This window comes from Salmo salar, chromosome ssa07 (genome assembly GCF_905237065.1).
Source record: "Salmo salar chromosome ssa07, Ssal_v3.1, whole genome shotgun sequence".
Taxonomy (NCBI): Eukaryota; Metazoa; Chordata; class Actinopteri; order Salmoniformes; family Salmonidae; genus Salmo; species Salmo salar.
Genome location: NC_059448.1, coordinates 42101618 through 42125561, shown reverse-complemented (window position 1 = coordinate 42125561; position 23944 = coordinate 42101618). Strand labels below are relative to the sequence as shown.

The 23944-nt window shown below is 44.8% G+C and overlaps 1 protein-coding gene across 2 annotated transcripts in view; it reads right to left on the bottom strand.

Moving 5' to 3' along the window:
• The window catches only part of LOC106609308 (protein O-mannosyl-transferase TMTC1), an 87758-nt gene extending 76873 nt beyond the window's left edge, over positions 1-10885 (bottom strand). Inside the window, exons 1-2 of one of the 2 annotated variants that reach the window (XM_014207977.2) lie at positions 10471-10885; positions 6216-6393 (exon numbers count right to left, since the gene is read on the bottom strand). In XM_014207977.2, coding sequence (XP_014063452.2) covers positions 6216-6393; positions 10471-10763 — 471 coding nt within the window. In that variant the 5' untranslated portion in view covers positions 10764-10885. Of the gene's footprint in view, positions 1-6215; positions 6394-10470 lie in introns of those variants that run through there. The other variant, XM_014207978.2, reaches the window with a different exon arrangement.
• Between the last annotated feature and the right edge of the window lie 13059 nt (positions 10886-23944).

Here is a 23944-nt window from a genome sequence, read left to right as displayed (position 1 = left end):
CGGCAGTGTCATCTCAGTACACACACACACACACACACGCGCGCGCGCGCTCTCTAACAATGTATTTCAACTCAAAAACACTCCCAGCCCTAACACTCACTTAAAATATCTAAATGTCCTACTCCATGGAGTACCAGCTGTGTGTGTGCAGTGAGAAACAGATATTGTAGTACATTCTGAGCCACACCCCTATAGGGCTGCAGCTGTTTCTAATAGAATGTGCTTTAGAGACACACCCTGCCCCCTAGAATTGTCTAATGGGACATTTGGTACTGATTTACAGTGTGTGTGTGCGTGCGTTCAGGTGTGTTCATGCGTGTGTGTGAATTAGCCTACATAACCCCACAACCCTTCCTGGTATGAGGCACGGCGTGAGGCGAGAGGGTTCCTCATGACTGGAACTCAGGATAATGCTGTTTCCTTAGGGGGGGGTTGAGTACTCTATCCTGATCACACACACCCCTATTACAGTAAAGAACTACCTTACCACACACCCCTACTACAGTAAAGTACTACCCTACCCCACACCCCTACTACAGTAAAGTACCACCCTACTACAGTAAAGTACCACCCTACCACACACCCTTACTACAGTAAAGTACTACACTACCACACAACCCTACTACAGTAAAGTACTACCCTACCGCACACCCTTACTACAGTAAAGTACTACCCTACCACACACCCCTATTACAGTAAACTTATTTTTGTAACTTATTTTATACACAATGTTGCCGCTACCATCTCTAATGACCAAAAATTACTTCTAGACATCAGGACTGCGATTACTCACACCGGACTAGCAGAATCCTATTTTCCTTTCACGACTCTGACGAGCCCGACGTGAAGGATACACTGCTTCCTCGGGAACAGGCCCTGATCCCCGTGATCTGCGTGAAGAGGAGGCGGAGAAAGAGGGGCCGAAGGTCGGGCTGACATCTGAGAATTCGTAGGCGATCGAATAAACCCCCACTTCCGTCCATTCTGCTAGCAAACGTGCAATCTTTGGACAGTAAAATCGACGAGATATGCGGAAAATTAAACTACCAACGGGACATTAAAAACGAACATCTTATGCTTCAAAGAGTCGTGGCTGAACGACGACAACATCAACATACAGCTGGATGGTTATTCGATGTACCGGCAGGATAGAACAGCGGTGTCTGGTAAGACAAGGGGCGGCGGCAGTCTATGTATTTTTGTAAATAACAGCTTGTGCATGATATCTAAGGAAGTCTTAAGCTATTACTCGCCTGAGGTAGAGTATCTCATGATAAGCTATAGACCACACTACGTACTGAGAGAGTTTGCATCTCTATTCTTTGTAGCTGTTTACATACCACCACAGTCAGAGGCTGGCACTAAGCATTGAATGAGCTATATTCCGCCATTAGCAAACAAGAAAACGCTCATGGAGAGGTGGCGCTCCTAGTAGCCGGGGACTTTAATGCAGGGAAACTTAAATCAGTTTTACCAAATTTCTATCAGCATGTTAAATGTGCAACCAGAGGAAAAAGAACTCTGGACCACCTATACTCCACACACAGAGAGGCTTACAAAGCTATCCCTCGCCCTCCATTTGGCAAATCTGACCATAATTCTATCCTCCTGATTCCTGCTTACAAGCAAAAATTAAATCAAGAAGCACCAGTGACTAGATCAATAAAAAAAGTGGCCAGAGGAAGCATGCTAAGCTACAGGACTGTTTTGCTAGCACAGACTGAATATGTTCCAGGATTCCTCCGATGGCATTGAGGAGTACACCACATCAGTCACTGGCTTCATCAATTAGTGCATCGATGACGTCGTCCCCACAGTGACCATACGTACCCCAACCAGAAGCCATGGATTACAGGCAGCATCCGCACTGAGCTAAAGGCTAGAGCTGCCGCTTTCAAGGAGCGGGACTCTAACCCGGAAGCTTATAAGAAATCCCGCTATGCCCTCCAATGAACCATCAAACAAGCAAAGCGTCAATACAGGACTAAGATCAAATCGTACTACAGCGGCTCTGACACTCGTCAGATGTGGCAGGGCTTACAAACCATTACAGACTACAAAGGGTAGCACAGCCGAGAGCTGCCCAGTAACACGAGCCTACCAGGCGAGCTAAACTACTTCTATGCTCGCTTCGAGGCAAATAACACTGAAACATGCATGAGAGCACCAGCTGTTCTGGAAAACTGTGTGATCATGCTCTCCGCAGCCAATGTCATCTATGCATAGTCACTTTAATAACTCTTAACTACATGTACATACTACCTCAAATAACCGGCACATTGACTCTGTATCGGTACCCCCCTGTATATAGTCTCACTGTTGTTATTTCACTGCTGCTCTTTAACCTGTTAGGGCTAGGGGGCAGTATTGACACGGCTGGATAAAAAAACGTACCCGATTTAATCTGGTTACTACTCCTGCCCAGTAACTAGAATATGCATATAATTATTGGCTTCGGATAGAAAACACCCTAAAGTTTCTAAAACTGTTTGAATGGTGTCTGTGAGTATAACAGAACTCATATGGCAGGCCAAAACCTGAGAAGATTCCATGCAGGAAGTGGCCTGTCTGACAAGTTGTGTTTTATCTTGGCTCTTTTTATTGAAGACTGAGGATCTTTGCAATAACGTGACACTTCCTACGGCTCCCATAGGCTCTCAGAGCCCGGGAAAAAGCTGAACGATATCGAGGCAGGCTCTGGCTGAAACACTTTATCGCGTTTGGCAAGTGGCCGATCAGAGTACTGTGGGCTTAGGCGCATGCCCGAGTCGACCGAATGCTTTATTTTCTTTCCTCTGTTTACCTAAATGCAGATTCCCGGTCGGAATATTATCGCTTTTTTACGAGAAAAATGGCATAAAAATGGATTTTAAACAGCGGTTGACATGCTTCGAAGTACGGTAATGGAATATTTAGAAATGTTTTGTCACGAATTGCGCCATGCTCGTGACCCTTATTTACACTTCGGATAGTGTCTTGAACGCACGAACAAAACGCCGCTATTTGGATATAACGATGGATTATTTTGGACCAAACCAACATTTGTTATTGAAGTAGCAGTCCTGGGAGTGCATTCTGACAAAGACAGCAAAGGTAAGAACATTTTTCTTATAGTAAATGTGACTTTGCTGAGTGCTAAACTTGGCTGGGTGTCTAAATAGCTAGCCCTGTGATGCCGGGCTATCTACTGAGAATATTGCAAAATGTGCTTTCACCGAAAAGCTATTTTAAAATCGGACATATCGAGTGCATAGAGGAGTTCTGTATCTTTAATTCTTAAAATAATTGTTATGCTTTTTGTGAACGTTTATCGTGAGTAATTTAGTAAATTCACCGGCAGTGTTCGGTGGGAATGCTAGTCACATGCTAATGTAAAAAGCTGGTTTTTGATATAAATATGAACTTGATTGAACAAAACATGCATGTATTGTATAACATAATGTCCTAGGGTTGTCATCTGTTGAAGATCATCAAAGGTTAGTGCTACATTTAGCTGTGGTTTGGGTTTATGTGACATTATATGCTAGCTTGAAAAATGGGTGTCTGATTATTTCTTGCTGGGTACTCTGCTGACATTATCTAATGTTTTGCTTTCGTTGTAAAGCCTTTTTGAAATCGGACAGTGTGGTTAGATTAACGAGAGTCTTGTCTTTAAAATGGTGTAAAATAGTCATATGTTTGAAAAATTGAAGTTTTTGCATTTTTGAGGTTTTTGAATAACACGCCACAGGATTACACTGGCTGTTACGTAGGTGGGACGATTTGGTGCCACCTAGCCCAGAGAGGTTAATTACTTGTTACTTTTATATGTATTTTTTTGAAACTGCATTGTTGTTTAGGGGCTCGTAAGTAAGCAGTTCACTGTAACGTCTACACCTGTTGTATTCGGCGCATGTGACTAATAACATTTGATTTAAAGTACTACCCCACCACACACCCTACCTCAGCAGAGTACTACCTTACCACACACCCCTACTACAGTAGTCAGTTATTAGCCTTGTCCAAGCCAGACCGGCCTGGGCCCATCCTGTTTCTGTAGCGTGAGGCAGCTTGATGTACAAGTACACCCCCTGGGCAGGACGCTAGTCAGTACCATACTAATCCTCTTCAACCCAGCACCAAACATGTCCATAAACCTATAGTGATAGACGGTACCTCTGACAGTGGTGACATAATGGTGACAGTGATACACTGAACTGTCCTGAACTGACACGAAGGTGTTTTAATAATAGCTATTGTGTTAACCAGAGCTGCTGTAATAGTAAGTATGGCTCTCCCACATCTCCACTGCTGTCTCCTGGCCTGCTCTGCTCTACACACACTGGGCTCTGTTCACTGGCGCGCACACGCACACACAAAACGCAGACTACCTCCTTCTAGCCAATTACATAATTTTGCAGGAATTTGAACACAGCTGCAGCTCCCCCACTCTAAACTTAACACGTGGAGTAGAATATACAATACAGCCCAAGGATACAGACCCAAACACATATTTTTTTCTTTCATATATCACACACACACTCTCTCTCAGGTCTGCAAAATATGTATTTTCTCAATAACATGGTGTTAAAAGTCAGGAGAAAATGATTCCATCTGCAGTATGGCGTCCCTCACCTCTGTCTGGCCTGTCTTTTCCCTACAGCTAAGACACTCAACGTCGACTTCGCCATGCCAACCATGTGTGTGCCTAAGTGGACCGCGAGACACACAGACGGTCAGCGGAATCCCCACATGACCTGACCAGTCTGTCTCAGCAGCCGCCATTGAGAAGAGAGGAGAGTGGGATGAATAAAGGGCTTTCAGCCTTGAACAGCACCTCCATTCACTGGCGGCAGATCCGAATGACTGCATCTTTATGGTGGCCATATTGGACAGGGAGACAGGGACTGTGTGATGCCAGGAGCTCCACAGAGAGGGGGGATGAGGGATAAGCCACTTTTTAATCTCTTGTCTTATTGTGGTGTTTGTGTGTGCCCCTCATCATCAGTATAAGTGAAGTGAACTCCAGCTGGTCCCCTGGCTAATGACGTAACTGGTTTACTGCACTGAGTTCATCAGACTCTGGTACCACTGGCACAGTCACTCACTGCAGAGACACAGCACTGCCAAAGACCTGCCACTACACAGCCCCGGCATCAGCCCCAGTCCTCAGAATGACTGACTAACTACTTACTGCATGACTGCCTAGCAGACCGACGCTGGGTGGAAATGGGACTGGGACTGAAGCTCCTGAAAATGTATGCTAGGGAGGCTAGTGCTGGTATGAGCTAGGAAGCTAAAGACTCATTCGAGTGGCTGTGGATGTGGACAGGGGTTATGAGCTGGAGGTTGGTCCATGATTAGTTTATGGTTTAGGGAGAAGGTTGGGCGATGAAGCCTGGGCTGAAACTCACACTGGGGACAGATGGAAGGATGAAGGGAAGTGCAGGATGAACACTAGAGAGACTAAGGCTGATTGGGATGCTAGACACAGACTGGGAGCAGCCCTGGTCTCGTCTCTCCCCTCCCCTCTGCATTTTCATCCTCCCTTCTCTGCTCCCTCTCTCTCTGTCTGTTAGGGGCTCAAGGGAGCACCCTGTAGAGCGCTATAGTGTTGCTCAGCTCTCACCCCTGCTGCTCTTTATTCAGCTCCCGCTCTCTCTCCCTCGCCCGCTCCTCCTTTTATCCTTCGCTCTCTCCTCCACCTCATGCATTCCTCTGCCCCGTCTGCCTCGCCCTCTGCACATTTTTCTCTTTCGCCCTTTTCATCTCGCTCTCTGTTTCACTCAGTGTCTCTGCAGAGCTCTAACTTCAACACATCAGCCTTTCTTCTTCCTTCACCTGTGAGAATGAATTATAATTCTCCTCCACACAGGATTTGCATACATTTCCCAAATTGTAAAAATTGCCTCGCTACTTCTCAAACATTCAAAACTAAATTCATGGAGCTGGAACTGCAATATGAAAACAGGAAGGTTGCCTTTTCCCGGACCTATTGAACAGGGACCTGATTCACCAGTAGCGAGACGAGTGAGTGAGAGCCCTGAGATTGTCTCACACGTGAAGGCACAGTTCGTCACAGATTGTCATGTCAGAGGATGACTGCATGTGTCACCAGGTCGTGGTACTCTACAGTATGTGAAGGAATCCATGTCATTGGTCTTACATGTGAGGGAGGAGTCATTGAGAAGAAGCATGTCTGCTAGAGGGGGTGTCATGTGTGTGTGCATACTCACAGCCTCAGTGTGTATGGGGTGCACCGCGAAGAGGAGGGCGGTGAGGAAGGCCAGGCGGGGGTCGTCGAACACGCAACGATCACACGTGTGCATGAGCAGACAGGTCACGGCACAGTGAAGACACACGTTGACCACATGGAAGTAGATTGGGGTCATTCCACCCAAGAGGATGTTCAATCTGATGGAGAGAGAGAGAGAGATTTGTAGTCACCATTTTACCATCATAATTAGAGAGAAAAGAGACTTATTCAAACTAAAACTGCAGGATATGAAACAGTCGCTGCTAATGTATCACAGCCACATTGTCAGGAACTGTGACCCTCCTTTACAGTTTCCTCCATCACCAATGACTACAGTCCAATCACGACTGGGGTCAATTCCATTCGACCTGAGTCAATTAAATTCAGGACGGGTATCTAACTTAAAGGCAATTACATGAATGGAACACAATTCGATTCATTTTTGTTGAGGATATTCCCTTCCCTTAATTACCCGATTTGAAACGGATGAGCCTAACCCTAATTATTTTACACATGAATGAAGCAGAGCATTTTGGAACCCAGCACAGAAACACATATAATCTCCCTCTAAAGAAGCTTTTTGATGGTGTAATAAGGCTGAGATAAGCCAATTGGAATCTTCATAGAATATATCTCATATCTGCATATATTAGTCTGTTCAAATGACATTTTTACCACCCACACACAGTTATGACACATACTAAAGTCTCCATTACACACCCAGGTACAGAAAACCATTAGTTCAGGTTATATAAAAGCATTTCTCCGTCAGATTGTAATTACGATTCCTCCCCCGTCTCAGAGAAGAGAAGAATCCCAACCTCAAACCTCCATTATGAATTCAATTACAGTATTACACCATCTCTGTAAAACAGCCTGTTTCTCTCATCATTAAACAAGCACAGTCTGACTCCTAATGTGAAGAAACCCACACATTTCCAGGATGAAAGACTTGGAGAATCTGAAACTGAACTAAACTAGACCGAAGGGAATCTGAAGAGAACGTAACATGGGTTTTAAAATGGGGGAAAGACCGTAGAGCTGATTGTCATACCTAAGCGATAATGGGGATGCCTCATAAAAGCCAACGTCCAATCCATTAAGTGATGATGATAAGCAGGCTCCACCCCTCCTATATCCTGTGTTACATCCTAGATCATACATAGTGGATGTTGTAGGATGCCCTGGGGAGAGGGTATTAACCTGTGTAGGCCAGCCCTTTGATGTGATCTTGTTGTAGACCTTCTCAGTGTCATGGCGGATGTGCACTCTGTTATTAAAACTAATGCATTTCAAATAGTGACCAGAGACTGGACAGCGGACAATTTCCTGGCGATGTGATCTGACCAGGAAAAACAAGGCCTTTCTTATACCCTACGACTAGGATCTGGAGGTTTTCCACACCACATCCTCTGACCAGGAAAAACTCTAGGCCCACCACTGTACAGGTGTCATTTTTTTGTTTCACCATTGCCTAGCTACAGCACTGTGGTCCCTGTATTGTGATAGAAGAGAAGCGTTGAGCCCTGCAGGTAGAGTGGTTACACTGGTCAATGCTGAAACAGACAGGTATCCAGCTCCCAAAGGACACAGTAACTGTCCCCAGGCAGCCTGGCTGTGTTGGAGGGGACAGGGGATATGACAGAGGCATCAGCAGTTTGTGTGTCTTTACACTGCTGTATCATGTTTATACTGTCCTCTGGGTGGGATCCGGGAGGGGTGGGGTGCTGGACCGTAAGCTGTGACGTGATCTCATAGCCTGTTTTTCTGTCATTCTCTGTTGTTATCCCCCTCTCTTTTCATCCCATTCCCTCCCTCCCTCCCTCCGCTCTACCTCCTTATCTCCCCCTCAGTCCCCTCCTGCTCGCTCCCCAAAGCCATCGTTCCATTAACAGGCTACTTTAGAGTGCTTCAGGGGTGTGTGTCCTTCACCTTGAGGACCGTCTCAGAGGCCCGACAGTGATCACAGAAACACACTGCTATACTGAGCACAGAGCCCCCACAGGCACAGGTGTGTATGTGTGTGTGTGTGTGTGTGTGTGCGTGTGTGAGTTTGAGTTTATTTATTTATTTTTACAGGGACAGTGCACATTAATCAACGTTTCAGTAAAAGTGCCGGTTTTAGCCAGCCGGCTCATTTTCAACCGCAGTCGCTGGGCAGGTTATTAAAAACAATTACAATATAGACAATCACTGAGCGGTGAGCACACGCAGAGCAACATAGGACAAGCAAGACAGCATACACGCAGAGCAACATGGCACAAAAAGCAACAAGACGTGTGTGTGTGTCCATATGTACCACTGTCCCTGGCCCATATACGGTACATGTGTGTAAATAGGCACTTCGTCTCCCATAATAATGAAGCATACATGCAAATGTGAGTCAGATTTGCCCCTTTAGTCTGAACTTAAAGAGAACACAGAGGAGACCAGACAAGGTACTGTAGTGTCACTGAGACACTGACAACTGATCTCCTCCCTTCTCTCTGTGCCGTCACAAAGTATTAGACTACAGGCTTGAGACAGTCAGGAGTAGCTTGTGTATGTGCATGAGTGTACACACCACAGAGAATGCATCTGGCCCGGCTTTGGGCTGTGTGTAGATGGAGATTCAGCTGCTTGGCTTGGCAGCAGTGTGTGGGTAACCAACTGCAGAACCAGAAGGAGAGCGCTACACAACCAGATGCTCCATCCATCGCCTCAGAAGAGAGAAACCCATTCAAAGCCTCAGCACATCAGCCTTCCCTCTCCCCCTAACCAGCACACTAAGTATTCAGCACTCACACACAGCAGCTGACAACCTCTCTGTTGTCATAATCAGCATCTCGGGTCTTCAGCTCACTTATTTGAAATGCATTCTCTGGCGCATCGTGCGGTGTCGGGGAGCAGCAGCACATGGTTTTCAGACGGTTCAGGCTCTGAGAAGAGGTCAGAGGATGCAGCGACAGAGTGACAGTGGAGACGATGTCTTACTAAGCAATCAAAGTATTTGAATAGATAAGTCCCATACATAGGATGGTGTGCGTGCGTGTATCCACAGCCCTGTGCAAAAAGAAGCACAAAGCTTTACCAGGCAGAGAATGGGTCTGTCCTGTGGTTGTCTACCGCTTGATGGTTCATATTACTATTCCAGTCTTTTCATATGTATTGTTTATATTTCAACTGTATTGCCTACTAGGCCGCCATTGTAAACAACAATTTGTTCTTAACTGACTTGCCTAGTTAAATCAAGGTTAAATATCAAGCCTACATGTGCTAGATAGGAAACTATAGGCTCTGTTTCTGTCGACTTTTTTTGTGTGTGTAGTTTTCATATTAACACATCTTTCAAATAGTCTGCAGTATGTTTTTCATAAATCTGTGAAATCTGTAGGCTATTAATGTTTCTGGTTGACTAACGCCTGAGCCGAAAGCCAGAACTCTCCAGCGTCCCATGGCGCCGCCTGTGACACGCCCGCTCCAGTGTGTGTGCCCGGAGATTAAATTGATACTGGCTGGAAAGGTTCCCTTGCATGACGACTGTTTGTTTAGTTGATACAACACCATTCAACACTAACTTCCCAAAATGTGTCCGATAAATGTTCTGGAGTGTCAAACATATCCACCAAAATACATTGAAGTGAACGTTGAGTGCAAATTCAGGGATTCCACAGCAAGCAACAAGTGTGTAGGCAAAAAACGGTCAACATCTGCCCGGTCCAGCTAACATACTGTATGTCGACTAGGCTATTTGAAAATGTTTCAAGTTGCATTTCTGTAGCGTATTCTAAGATCAATGAGCACAAATAAAATCGGATTTTCTTGCGAGCGAGCAGTGTTCATGGCACGCTTCAGCAAGTTTATTCAACTGCGCAACCGGACCGCCGTAGCAGTCTGTTTATAACCCATTAGGCTACATACATGTTTGTTTATGGTAGGTGCAGATGTGCGTCTTTCATGACCGCTGGCGATCGTCCAAGCTCAACCCAGCTCAAAGCAAGAAGTAACCTACAATAGGCTAGCCTATGACTTAAGCCTATTTCTGGGAGCGGATACATGGTATTAATTGTATCCGATCACAGGTTGGATAGCTGACGAGGCCAGCGCATTTCTGGGCATTGCCACCAACTTCTGCAACATTGTTTCTCATTCCAGCCCGAGACCCAGCTGTTCAAGTTAACTACAGAGACTTTGCAACCGATGCTGGGAAGATAACCACAGAGAGTTATGGGGGAGAGGGGAGAGCGCGAACTTACTTGAAGGTGAGGATGCATAACGGTCTGTAGGACTTGTGGCTTGTGTTGTCCGCCATCCTCTTGCCCCAAAAGTCGTTGGAGAAGATGCTCTGCAGGCTGGACCCGGGCCGGACGTCGGGGTTATTGCTGATAGCCCACACATCGTCGTGCACGAACTCCCCGTGCAGAGAGTTGCTGTAGCACAGCGCGCACAGAGCCAGCAACACGGCATAGCGACCCGCTCCTTTTCCCGCTTCTAACGGGACCGACAGGCGGAGCCGGCCAGGGGTCTTCTCTCGTCCGTGTACTGTCATGTCGGCCCTTGCCTGGCAACAAGCCGCTTGGGTCTGGGAAAAAGCCGGGGTGAGTGGGGAGCCATATCCGTTCCGCTAGACAGGCAGGTAGCGACTGTGTTGCCTACTGTGGGCTGCGGGGACTGACTATGAAGCAGCCAGCGAAATGAGAAGCCTCCTCTTGACGCATGCGCACGGCGCAGTACCGGCCTTCGCAGAGCTAGAGGTTCATTAGCACCATCTAGATAGAAAATCAATAGCGCGCGGCGTACTGTTTCAGCCGACATGACCTTTATCTTTAGACTAGGACAATGATAAACGAATGATTGTCTAGGACGGGCCAGGCGGGGACGCGCTAATAGAGTGAGTTAGATACATGCCCGTGTCCTGTCAGTCTGAGTGGGAGAGATGAGAAAAACAAAGACCTTGTCTGTCTCTGTGAGCTCGAGGTCACGGACTCTTACCCTGTCAAGCGGGTTATTATACACTAACAAAATTAGGGGTTCAGCAAGGGTTCTTCTAAGATCCTCAACGTTTTTTGAAGAACCTTAGGGTTCTTGGCACTGAAATTTGCCCCCAAAGGGTTATTCCAAGAACCCCATAGGAGGTGGGGTTCATCGAGGAACCTCCTTAGTTGTTGGAGGTTCTTGCAGGAACCTAACTGCCCAACTGAAACACTTGGATTTTAATTTGGAAGGACAGCAGGTGCAGGCACTTAACTGAAAATGTAAAGATCTCCTCGTGATCTACATTAATATTGTTTTAGGATGATATTTGTGCAAATCTTTCTAAAACAGAAAATAGACACAATCCAATGGATATCAAGCAACAAAGCAGTAAGAATATGTAGGCTATGAGAATATGTTGAAGGCTCGCTGTATTGGGTGCAGATGACTGAACTGCTCACTTCTGTGTCTGCAAGTACCTGAACAAAATCCAAGGTATGAATACTGTCATGTGCATGTTTTGTTAATCATCTGTATAATTACAATTTTTTGGATTCACAGACTTCACCCCGTACACCTCTGATGAATATAACAAGACACCTGTTCAATCACCATGCACTGCAAAATCATTCTGGCTATGGATACGGAGAACATCAACACATTAACATCAACACGCCAGGGAATTTACCCACTGAACTTGGGGCTCTAATGGGAGTTTACCTCATATTTACATGTTTTATTCTGTTTGGCACTAAAATCATAATAAACACTGACAACTAAACTATTGTGTTATTGTTATGCATATTATTATTATTATTATTAATAATAATAATAGGGGAGGGAGGGGTAGATTAAACAAATTAACCCCAAAAGGTTTTTCAAAAAGTTCGAGGATTCATTAAAAGGGTTCTTCGGCGAACTTATAGGGGTTCCCCCACAGTTTCAATTTGAAGAACCCCTAAATGATACCCCAGGAACCTTTTCTTTTTAGAGTGTACACTGAGTGTACAAAACATTAGGAACACCTGCTCTTTCCATGACATAGACTGACCAGGTGAATCCACATGAAAGCTTATTGATGTCACCTGTTAAATCCACTTCAATCAGTGTAGATGAAGGGGAGACGGGTATAAAAAAAAAAAGATTTTCAAGCCTTGAGACAATTGAGACATGGATTGCGTACACTTTAAAAAGAAAAGATTCCTGGAGTATCCTTTAGGGGTTCTTCAAATTGAAACTGGGGGAACCCTTATAAGTTCTTCAAAGAACCCCTCTTAATAGATCCTCAAAGAACCTTTTGAAGAACCTTTTGGGGTTAATATCTGAACTACCCCCCTCCCCTATTATTATTATTATTAATAATATGCGCAACAATAACACAATATTTTAGTTGTCAGTGTTTATTATGGTTTTAGTGGCAAAGCAGAATAAAAAAAATCTAAATGTGAGCCTCAAGTTCAGTGGGTAAATTCCCTGGCGTGTTGATGTTAATGTGTTGATGTTCTCCGTATCCATAGCCAGAATGATTTTGCAGTGCATGGTGATTGAACAGGTTTCCTGTTATATTCATCAGAGGTGTACGGGGGTGATGTCTGTGAATCCAAAAAAATAGTAATTATACAGATATTTAACAAAACATGCACACAACAGTATTCATTACTTGAATTTTGTGGTAAAATACTGTTTTGATGATGGTTTTCATTCACATATCTTGTCCATAATGTAGAGGCCTATGGGATATTCATTGAAGAGGCAAGGGAGGAGGATGGTACACGTGATCTCCATAGCATACCAATAGACATACCCTTGTATGCCTCATCGTCTGTATACCTGCAGACACAGAAGTGAGCAGTTCAGTCATCTGCACCCAATACAGCGAGCCTTCAACATATTCTCATAGCCTACATATTCTTACCTCTGTTGATTGATATCCATTGGAGTGTGTCCATTTTCTGTTTGAGAAATATTTGCAGAAATTTGAAAAGACAATATCAATTTAGATCATACAAGGGACAAACCTTACTTTAAATTGAGGAGATCTTTACATTTTTCATTTAAGTGCCTGCACCTGCTGTCCTTTCAAATTCAAATCAAAATGTTTTGGTTGGGCAGTTAGGTTCCTGCAAGAACCCCCACCAACTAAGGAGGTTCCTCAATTAACCCCACCTCCTATGGGGTTCTTGCAGGAACCTAACTGCCCAACTGTTAGTGCCAAGAACCCTAAGGTTCTTCAAAGAACTTTGAGGATTATAGAACCCTTGTTGAACACCTCATTTTTAGAGTGTATATGTGCCATTCAGAGGGGAATGGGCAAGCCAAAAGATTTAAGTGCCTTTGAACGGGGTATGGTAGTAGGTGCCAGGCACACCGGTTTGCGTGTGTCAAGAATTGCAACGCCGCTGGGTTTTTTATGCTCAACAGTTTCCCGTGTGTATCAAGAATGGTCTACCACCCAAAGGACATCCAGCCAACTTGACACAACTGTGGGAAGCATTGGAGTCAACATGGGCCAGCATCCCTGTGGAACGCTTTTGACACCTTGTAGTCCATGCCCCGATGAATTGAAGCTGTTCTGAGGACAAAAGGGGGGCAACTCAATATTAGGAAGATGTTCCTAATGTTTTGTAAGCTCAGTGTAGACACTGGTAATAAACATGTTTACAAGAGAGATAACCATAAATCAATGAACCATGATGATGGTTACGATGTGGGATATTGACCTGACCATAGCAGGTTACGATGAGTATAAGATTTAATATCCATCCACTTCCTTGTAGGCTACTGTACAGGGCCTACTGAAAATCAATCCATTGAAAAAACATCCACTAGGTCAGTATGTTAAATCTACACTTTCCAAAAACACCATACATAAAAAAAACTCTTTCAAAGCATTACTTTAATCATTTCTAAATAGGCTGGTGTTGAGTTTGCCCTCAGCAGCAGAATGCAGGTATAGTGCCAGCCTGGTTGGTGGGAACGGCTGTTGTATGATGATCATCCAACCAGCTGGCCACTGCAACCCCACACCACTCCTGCTGCTATTCTCCACAGAAACCTGTACAGTCAAGATGGCAAGTAATGAAGGGCTACATTCATATGCAGCAGGTAAAGGTGAAGGAATCGTCCAGTCCCAGTACAGAGACAGCGGCTATTCTCACACAGTTCAGAGCCAGTGTCAAAACCATCCCCGCTGACGCAATATGACTAATGGAGACAATTGCATACAGGTACTTGACTTCCAAATGATGTAGCACTTAAAAATAGTGTGTGTGTGTGTGTGTGTGTGTGTGTGTGTGTCCGAATATGTCCGTCCAGTTAAACATAGCCGTTGTCCCTCTTGTGGTTAAAACTACTCATTGCCATTCCTGTCCTGCCATGCCTGGCCAAACACCAGCCGACCACCAGTGCCCATGCCAATGACCCTCTCCATAAAGTTGCATTGGCAAGGCAGCATCATCACCTGTTGATGAAGAGGAATGGTTATACTTCTACAATGGCCTATTTGTTTTACCACCATCTGTTGGGAGGGAAATATGCCAACACAATCACATCCAGTATGAATTTGTTTGGGTTTGGTGTTTAATAATGCTAACAGTGTTTTAGGATGAATCCAATTCACACAGGCTGATACATACATACACAGATGAGGATGGACACACACACACACACACACACACACGTATGCACGCGCACACCACACACACATACAGTTCCCTTAAATATCCAGTGTTCCCACTCACATTAACATATCTGCCAGTTGCAGTCTGACGCCTGAGACGACTTTAGCTCTCCGACAAATGAAGGGTAGAGAATTAGGTCTCTTTGTGCCCTGTGAGGATGGTGGGCACAGAGTTTGTGTGTGTGTGTCAGTTTGTATGTGTGTGTGTCTGTTAGTGCAAGACAGTGGTGTGTATGTAGCCTACTCCATGTGTGTGAGGCTGTGGGCAAATCCAGCGCCACAACCTTGACAGACTGAGCCAAGGGTAGGATGTTTTTTCTCTGTCTGTTTTAGAGGCTTCAGGACAGGACTGAGCTGTGAGCTTAAATCACAGCTGCACTGAAGGACAAGCACAGATGGACCAGACTAAATAATGTCTCATTCAAGCAGTGTGGAGGACACCCATATAGCAGCTTCCCATAATCCATCAGGTTAGTCAGCTGATCTAATGCATATACACACAGTGGTGATTTTAGCATGTAAATCTCTGTGGGCAAAAAAATAAAATAATGTGGGATGCATGCCAGCAAAGCCACGACACAGCACAATACATTAATTGCACTATAACGGTGACAAACGGTGCCCACAAACTGTTAGGGCTTATATAAAGCTGTCCCAACAGCAGTCCCAACACCTTACCACTGCTGCATCTGGCTATCAGCGGAGCCTTGTCTGGCAGCAAAACAGTTCATTCAGCCTCATTTACTGCCTTTAAAAAAACATAGCTGATATGGCTGACTTGCTTAAACAAATGTGGGTTCTACTGACAATTGAGATGTACAAACTATGGCATAAGGGAACGATGAGCCGATAAGAGTCAATCCATCAGTTTGATTAAGACATCAATGAGCGAGCTAGGATGGACGTAGTCAATATAAATATTTGTTCAGCACTTTTGAAATGTACATTGACAGAATTCAGAACGTGGGCCGTTCTTATAGTGTTCTCCCTGTACACCAAGTCAGAACCGTCGGATAAATAAAGGGGGCATATAAGCAGACAATGAAAGCTCTTACAATATTCAATGATTACATTTCTCAAAAACAGTTTATAGGCTACATGTGCACCACCAAGTCAGAATAGTAGGTGAAATTAAGAGACCAAATTATTAGGGTGAGGCACATGGGCTACTAACAACTTACTACACAACATACATTTAGTTTTACCTCCTTAGCTACAGTATACATATCTCCCTGGAATATTACATAATTTATGCAGCAGCATACAATACATTTTTGGACTCACCTTGTGCTGTGCTCACTTGAACAGGAAGGTGGCATGGCGGTACTTTGTGGGCAAATGTTGTCATCAAACTTTGTCATCAAAGTCTGGCATTCTCTGGATTTATGGTGCTTTCAAGATAACTGGGAACTTGAAAAAAAACAAGGTTGAATCATGATGACGTCAGTGATCTTCAGGTTGTAGCTCTAAAAGGAGGCCAGAGTTCCGGATTTACAATTCCGAGTTGGATGACCTTTCAAAACGTATTTTCCCCAGTCGGAGCTTGTTTTTCCTGAGTTCCCAGTTCTCTTGAACTCATTGAAGTCAGATTTCGCTGAACCAAGTTAACAGTTGTTTTGACTGCGGCACAAATCATGCTTCATTGACAGCATGGCCAATGTTGAATGCTTATAATTTTAAACTTGGAAAAGAGACCCTTAATCCCAGACTTGGGACCACACAGGCACTCCAATGAATAGAAGGCTAGTGATTTCTTTGCAAGGCTTGCAGTTAGCCACTGATTCCTTCTATACCATTCATTGCTGAATTTGCGATTTCCAACTTGTTGTGTAATGTTTATGTCCAATGGCCGATGAGCACCGATACGTATTATCTATAATTTCTCTTCATTATATCTCTTCATATGACAAGGATTAAAAAGGATTTGCCAGTAGATTGTCGACTTGATTCATGATGACTGCTTGCTAAGATTTAGAAAGTATGATGTTGACATGATCAGTCCAATCAAAGCTACTGTAGATATAACGTGATTTGAAGTCATTTTATCTGTGGCCAATGGCCTTCTAATGTAACTCTATGGCAGCACCCAAGGGGCTTGAATTTTGTCCCCATGAGTAACACAACACTGAGCTAATCACTGAGCCAAATGTGGGGTTGAACCCCCCCATGTAAGGACATAGTGTGTAAGCATGGTTTGAGTGTGTGCTAGCTGGACCCAAGTTTGTTACTAACACTCATTCACTGCAGCAGAGTGTGTGTAACAGTCCCTGGATGTGGCAAGTCAGCAGCTACATGAGTGGCGGTGAGAGCAACACAGACTGACATCTATAACTGCCTACAAGACACTCATGCAACACTGCACCGCGCTAAGTTACACAAACACGCACAAAAGTGTGTTTCCACTCGTGATGAAAACGCATAGGCTATGTGCTTTAAATCAAATCATGTGCCGAATACAAGTGTAGACTTTACCGTGAAAGCACATTTTTAATAATGTATGAATAACATGTTTGACAAACACACTTCAATTGCCCTTTCTACTACTTGAGAATAGCTTTCTGTCACTACAGCTAGTGGGGGGTACTAGGGAGGGGGCTCTGATGGCACAGTAGGGGGTTGGCAAAGGGCACACTGATCACTGAACCATGTACACACCGCCGGGAAACAAACTGGCGTGCAACACCTGCAGACAACCACCTCCTGTGCCCTGAGTCCAGCATGACAGGACCTGGGGAGGAGGAGGGGGTGGGGCGTGCCTACTGGGAAAGACATGCTAAAGGGCAAAACAACTAAGTTGTCAAGTACTCCTTCCCTTACTCTCCTTCCTCCCCCTCTCTTGCTCTCTAGTCATTGCCAGAGGGTTGTGCAGTGACAGGATATCCTATCAGGGATGGACAACTTTGATGGTGGTGGGGGGCCACAACAAATCGGAACTCATGAGAGCCACAGTTGCTCACGGGGTGTAGAGAATGTTAGCTTTAGAGCAACTGCTGCAATCCTACACATTTTGCCATGGGACAGAAGATTTTGCAATTTGTTAACTAATTTCATGCAATTCTGCTCATTTTGCCATTGGGCAGATAGGAAAATGAGCTGTTTTACAGCTAATTTCCTGCAAGTGAACACGTTTTGCCATAGGGTGGAGAGATGTTTTGTGTAGAAATCGCACCTTGTATATTCTAACTTGCAACAGTTGAGACCCAACTGGAGTTTCTAAAAAAGATTGTATTTTGTGGAAATTGATCCAAGGGCATTTTAAATGTGGTGGGGTCCTTGGGCAGCCAGTTGTACATCCCTGACTTATAAAATGCATTTGATACTGTTGCTGTATCTACATCATCATGAAGGCTGTTCCAGGCCATTTCTTCACCCAGCAGCTGGCGTCCATCTGGCTACACAGATCAAGGTAGTCTTCTCGACCATTTGTTTCATCCATTAGCAGCTCGCTATTCACCTGGGTATAAATATCCATTTTGCGCACCAATGATCGCTCTAAACTGCGCAAGCGCAGTAGCCACGAGACTGCAGCGCAGAAATATCAGTCCGCAGAGAGAAGCAAGAGATTGCTCTGGTAAGTTGAGTGATGTTCAATGGTCACCAACCCGATTGGTCAATCGCCAAACATTTCTGTAAAAAAAGCAACGATAAAGCCTGTTTCTGTTTTCTTTTTATTCGTCTCGTGCTGTTGACCCGCTGGCCAATCGAATGGCTCAGATGACCGTGTCTGCAGTAATGAAGCAGGCACAAAAAAAGCTACAGCAAAGTTGATACTGTGAGATTTCTAAACGTTTAAAAAACATGTCTAGAGAGAGACTGTCAACAAATACAGCAAAGAGATGCTGTTTTTATGAATGAGTTCATGTTTAAGTTTCTACTCAGCACTGTCAACTGTATTCAGCGCTACAACAAGCATTGCACCAGTAATTAATGAGTAGGAACGTATTAATAGGCTTGCGTTATTATTAGTGGGTTGGGGTTTTTTTTTATATCAAGGAATATTTCACTTTCTCTGTTCATAGGAGTAACAACATGAATTTGTGCACGAGGCAGAAATAATGCTGTGCGACTGGAGTTTTGTAGTCAGCTGGAAGACATTGTCCCTTTTTGGTCAGTGTCAGTGGAGGAAAGAGAGAGAGGAGAGATGTTGCGAGGCAGATCCCCAGTCTGCTGCTCTCTCCCTCAGCTGACTGACCATCGGATGCAGGCACCGTCAGCCCAGTAAAATAAAAATATTGAAAATGTATGCTCACTCCTCAAATTTTGAACTATTATTTAAAAAGATATCAGCGCAATTCAAGCAAAGCCAATATGCAGTGATAATGTATTGGGCCTATAGCTTTCTGCACAAACCTCATTGCTACAGTACTGTTTTTAATTGGTTAATGTTGCATAGGCTTACGTTTTTTAAGTCATGTTAAAAAAAAAAATCTGAGCGGTAGATCTCGGCATGCATGTCGATCTTGACTCAGAAAAGGTTGGTGGCCACTGTTCTAGAGTATTTCCTGTTAACACTATCAACGTTTCCCTTTACTGTGGCAATTGTGATCGACTCAACATTAGCCACTTTCAATGCAACATACTGAAACAAAACAAACTATGCAAGAGATTTTGTTGTAGGCAGAACGCATCGGAGTAAGATTCTATTGCACTGACAGCACTACTCAGCCGGAGTAGGATTCTATTGCATTGACAGCACTACTCAGCCTGTATGGTGCAGCATAAACAATCAGAGTTGCAGTAGGCCTATATGCAAATAGACCATTGCCATATATGGATCTGTGCCGTTTACTTTGAACTGGAATGTGTTTACAGCATGAGCAGTCATGAGTAGATGAACTTGTGAGATCAAAGCAAGAGCTGCATGTAGCCACATGCACATTTTGTTCATATCCTTTGCTAGTTAGAGAATTAGTAGCCCAGTTATAGATTATTTGTAGTCAGCAGTAGGGGAGTGATTGCTTCCAACAAGAGCACAAAACATGTCCATTTCTAGACACTTTTGAAAAGCCAGTCAGGTAAAGAGCTTTTGTTTTTGTCTTAAAGGGGCAGTGTTGTATTTTGAGACAGGTTTGAATAATCTAAGTAGCCAATAGGCAGAGTGTAGCATAATTCGTCTAATTCTCTGTAGTAATGGTATGAGAATAATAATGCATTTTTCTTTGTGTTGGTTACTTGCATCAAAACAACACAACAGCATTGTCAGTCACCTTGTCTGAACAACAAGTGGATAAACAGGTTAATGTCAAGCCCTGCGTGTTCTTTTTCAAAAGTCTCGACATTGAACACCACACATTAGCTGCTACTGTCGGCTGAATGATAGAACAGCTATTTCCATGTTAAAATGTTATGGGATGCATTTTCTCCATAGTTTTTGTATGGCAGGCCTCTCTGGTAGGCCTACATTATGATCAAGTAGCCTACTTGGGAACTGTTAAAACTGTAACTTAAAGAGGGTACCGCCTCAGTGTTCCCAGTAAACTCCCTGGAAGCTGTACAGAATTGTCCATGTTTGCGCTCAGCAGACCTGAAATTTGCTCAGTGCCGGAAAACATTTGAGGGAACATTGCTGCCCACCGTATATTCACCTCACCATTCTGGGACCAGGAGAAAATCAAACATCTGCTCTCTCCGACTATAAAGAATTAAACGGTTTTGCCTCGTTAATTTGCTTCCCCCCCCCCCCCCATTGGAATGGTGCATCTGTGAGTGTTCAAGGTGGCGTTCTGTGCGCTAATTGCTTTCAGAATGCATGGTGCACTCACCAACTGCCGCAGCGCTCAGCAGGGCTAGGCAGGCCTACATTCCTGTGGGAGACGGAGCGTGTCGACCGCAATAGCCGTCATCCATCGGTTATGATACGGTGACATGTTCGAGGCGAGTGTGGGCCTCTCTTTCTACAATAGCGTTTGATTTCATTACCTTAGGCTTATAGGTCGGTGGCTGATTGCCACTAAACGAGCCTGCCTGGCAGTTATTCCACCGCCAGGCCCATCGCAGCACGAGGTGGTATTACATCTCACAGGTGTGTACTTGAGGAGGAGTCACTCATTAGGAGGAGAGATGATTATGGTACTACTCAGGTATGAAGAGATTTGGGATGGACTCGTCAGACTAAACCTGTTATGGATTTTCCTGCCTGTGAGGTTTCTAATTTCATGAAGCTCACTCCACCCATCACCTGATGGTGCCAGAGACTAGGGGATCATAAACTGTCTACCCAAACTTCCAGTTGACCTCTGCCATCAGGCCACCAATAGGTTGCTTGGGGGCAGGATACCAGAGTCCTGCCTGCTCAGGTCAGAGCCTCCTCAGTCTCTCTCCAAGTGGACAACGGTGAGTGATGTTATTGAAAAGTGTGCATTTACTGTTGGTTGTTACTATTGCTAGTTGTTAATAGTAGTTTATGCTACGTGGTACTTAGTCCTTTGCTGATGTCACTATCTCCTTATAGTCTATTATTGCTCTTGTGCCGTTACTGGTTCCGTCTCATGCGGTTTACGGGTATATTCATTCACATCTCTGCTCTGTACAGAAGCATCTCGTATGTCCTCTGGAAATAAAGTTCTTTAGCGTGTGGAACGCTCTCTGAGGTTGCCTTATTCCTCTGAACGGGAAAGTTGACAGTGAATCACAGACCAGCCCAACTGGAGAACCGCTCTCTTTCAAAACCCCTCCGGGGTTCAAGTAGAAGGGGCACGAGGGCAGGAGAGTGGCGCATGATTCATGATACGCAATCAGACTCCCTCATTACCAAAGCAAATGCAATTAACTGGTGTGTGAGCAGGGGTTGCAAAGTAGCCAAGACCCCCATTTAGGAATCAAATATCCCATTACTAATGCAGCGGGGGAGGGGGAGTAGTCAGCCGGAATGGGGCTTTAACCAGTGACCCTGTATTGTTACAATGCGAGGCAGCACACTTCAACCTGTGCCATAGAAGTCCACTCCTCTTAGCAGAGGCCAGTTTAATAGGGAGGCTACACTGTTTGTGGATGCTCCCTAAAAGTTGAGACCAGCACCTGGGAAACTTGAGAACTGTTTAAATATATATATCTCTATATATATGGCCGATAGAGACAGTCAGCACTGTCAGTCTGCATCTCTGTCTCAGCTTCATTGGCGTGTGGAGACGGTCCCTGTGTGCCCTGGACACACACACAACGCAGGAGAGAGTTCTCTGTGTGAGTGTGTTTTTGGATGGCTATAAAGGGCAGGAACTACCACATGACACAACATTCACTTCACCTGAACTTTGCCTACCCCCATCCATCTATCCATCCATCCATGTAAATGTTTCTGACAGAGGCACACACTGCAGAGACCACAGGCAGTTAGCTGCCCCAGAGAACAAACACACATCACAGTACTCCACGCAATAGTTAGCTGGAGACTTCAGCTCACTTTTTAACTGTGAGATGAAGTTATTTGGTTGCTGAACTGCAGCGAGGGCTCTCTCTTTGACTCGGCCCTTGTTTGCCCTTCTCATACTCTGCTTTAGTAAGACCACTATCAGATCTGATTAGCTTTGCCCAGCACACCAGGGTCTATGGCCATCACCATTACCTCCACTCTGCTCCCCAGGGGGAAAAGAGGCCACCAGGCAGGCTGGAGGAGAGGCACCCTGACTGGGACACAGGGGCCAGAGAATCCCCTTCATTATTACCAGGGCAGTAGACTAGAGTTTACTCTGTCTCTCTCTCTCACAGATTAGTGTAACAGCATCCTAGCATGGCCTGGAAGTGTCAGGTATACGCAACATCACCTACATAAAACTATCACACAGACCAATAGAAATGGAGAGAGAGGGAGGCTGTTTGAGAACATAATTCACTGCAGTGCTTAATTGGAGAGGCAGATTGCAACAGAACATTTTCTGGAGAGAAACAACTCCAGACACTAGTCGACAACAAATAACACACAAACCCTATGTTGGTTTCACCGCCCACAGAGTTCGGCAGCTCTTCAACGCTTGGCTGCTCCTTACTGTCCTGCACACACACACAGTCTTCAGTAGAAACTGCAGTGGGCTAGAACATACAAACTGCAGCCGAACACGCACAGAATACTAACACAGGGAGAGAGAGAGAGAGAGGGAGAGCAAGAGTGCCGTTGCCGCACCAAAACCCATCCAAGCGTCCCATCTGAAACATCAGGATCTGACTACCAATCCTGCAAGCAGAGCCCACTAGAGAATCAAATACGGACTATAAAATGCCGAAAGAAGCCCTTTGGTATTTGGACATCTCTAACATTCCAGAGGAGACTCCTTCCACAGTCGGCTCCTCTTTCTGGACAGCTGGGGAGATGAGAGAAAGAACTGTCGGTCGTGGAGAGATTCCCAGCTGTGATTTGAATTTGATACCCAAGTCCAGATAGTTGGTAGACTGGTGAAAGCCAGATCCCACCATGTTATGCCCTCTGTCTTGTGTCAGAACCATGGAGGAAGGGAGGAATCCCTTTTGAAGTATTTGAACAGGGCCCTGAGGGAAGCCTGTAAATGATGTTATGAGAACGTATTTGCTGATACTGTTAACCTACATGATGGCCAGTAGTTGTTCAATCCATCTGTGTGTTACTGAGCTGGATGTTTTAGAAATGAGGATTGATCGCAGCAGTGAACTCTGACCTAGTATTGATTCAACAGAGCAGGAAGAGGATGTTCAAAGATGGAATGTTTCAGCTACCGCAAGATCCTCTATGTGAAATCAAAATAAAATCTTAACACCCCCCCACACACACACACTAGTAACATAACAGGAAAAAGCACAGGGCTAGATGTTACATGAACGTTTATGATTTTCTTAAGTTAAATTAAAACAGTTATAAAAAACTAAAACTAAGACAAACAAAAGCTCTCCTCCCAGCATCTTGCCCCCTATTACAATTCATCAGTGTGAAAGGAACCCCCCCCCCATGGGTCAAAGGTCACTGACCCCTAACCCTTCTGTCTGTCCGTCCATTAGCACCACAGCCTTGGTTCAGACTACCTGACACATGGTTCTGATTGATGCCATGGCAACCAAGGACATCTGCCCAGTCCTCTCGAGACCATACAAACATCAGGCCATAGAGAAACAGA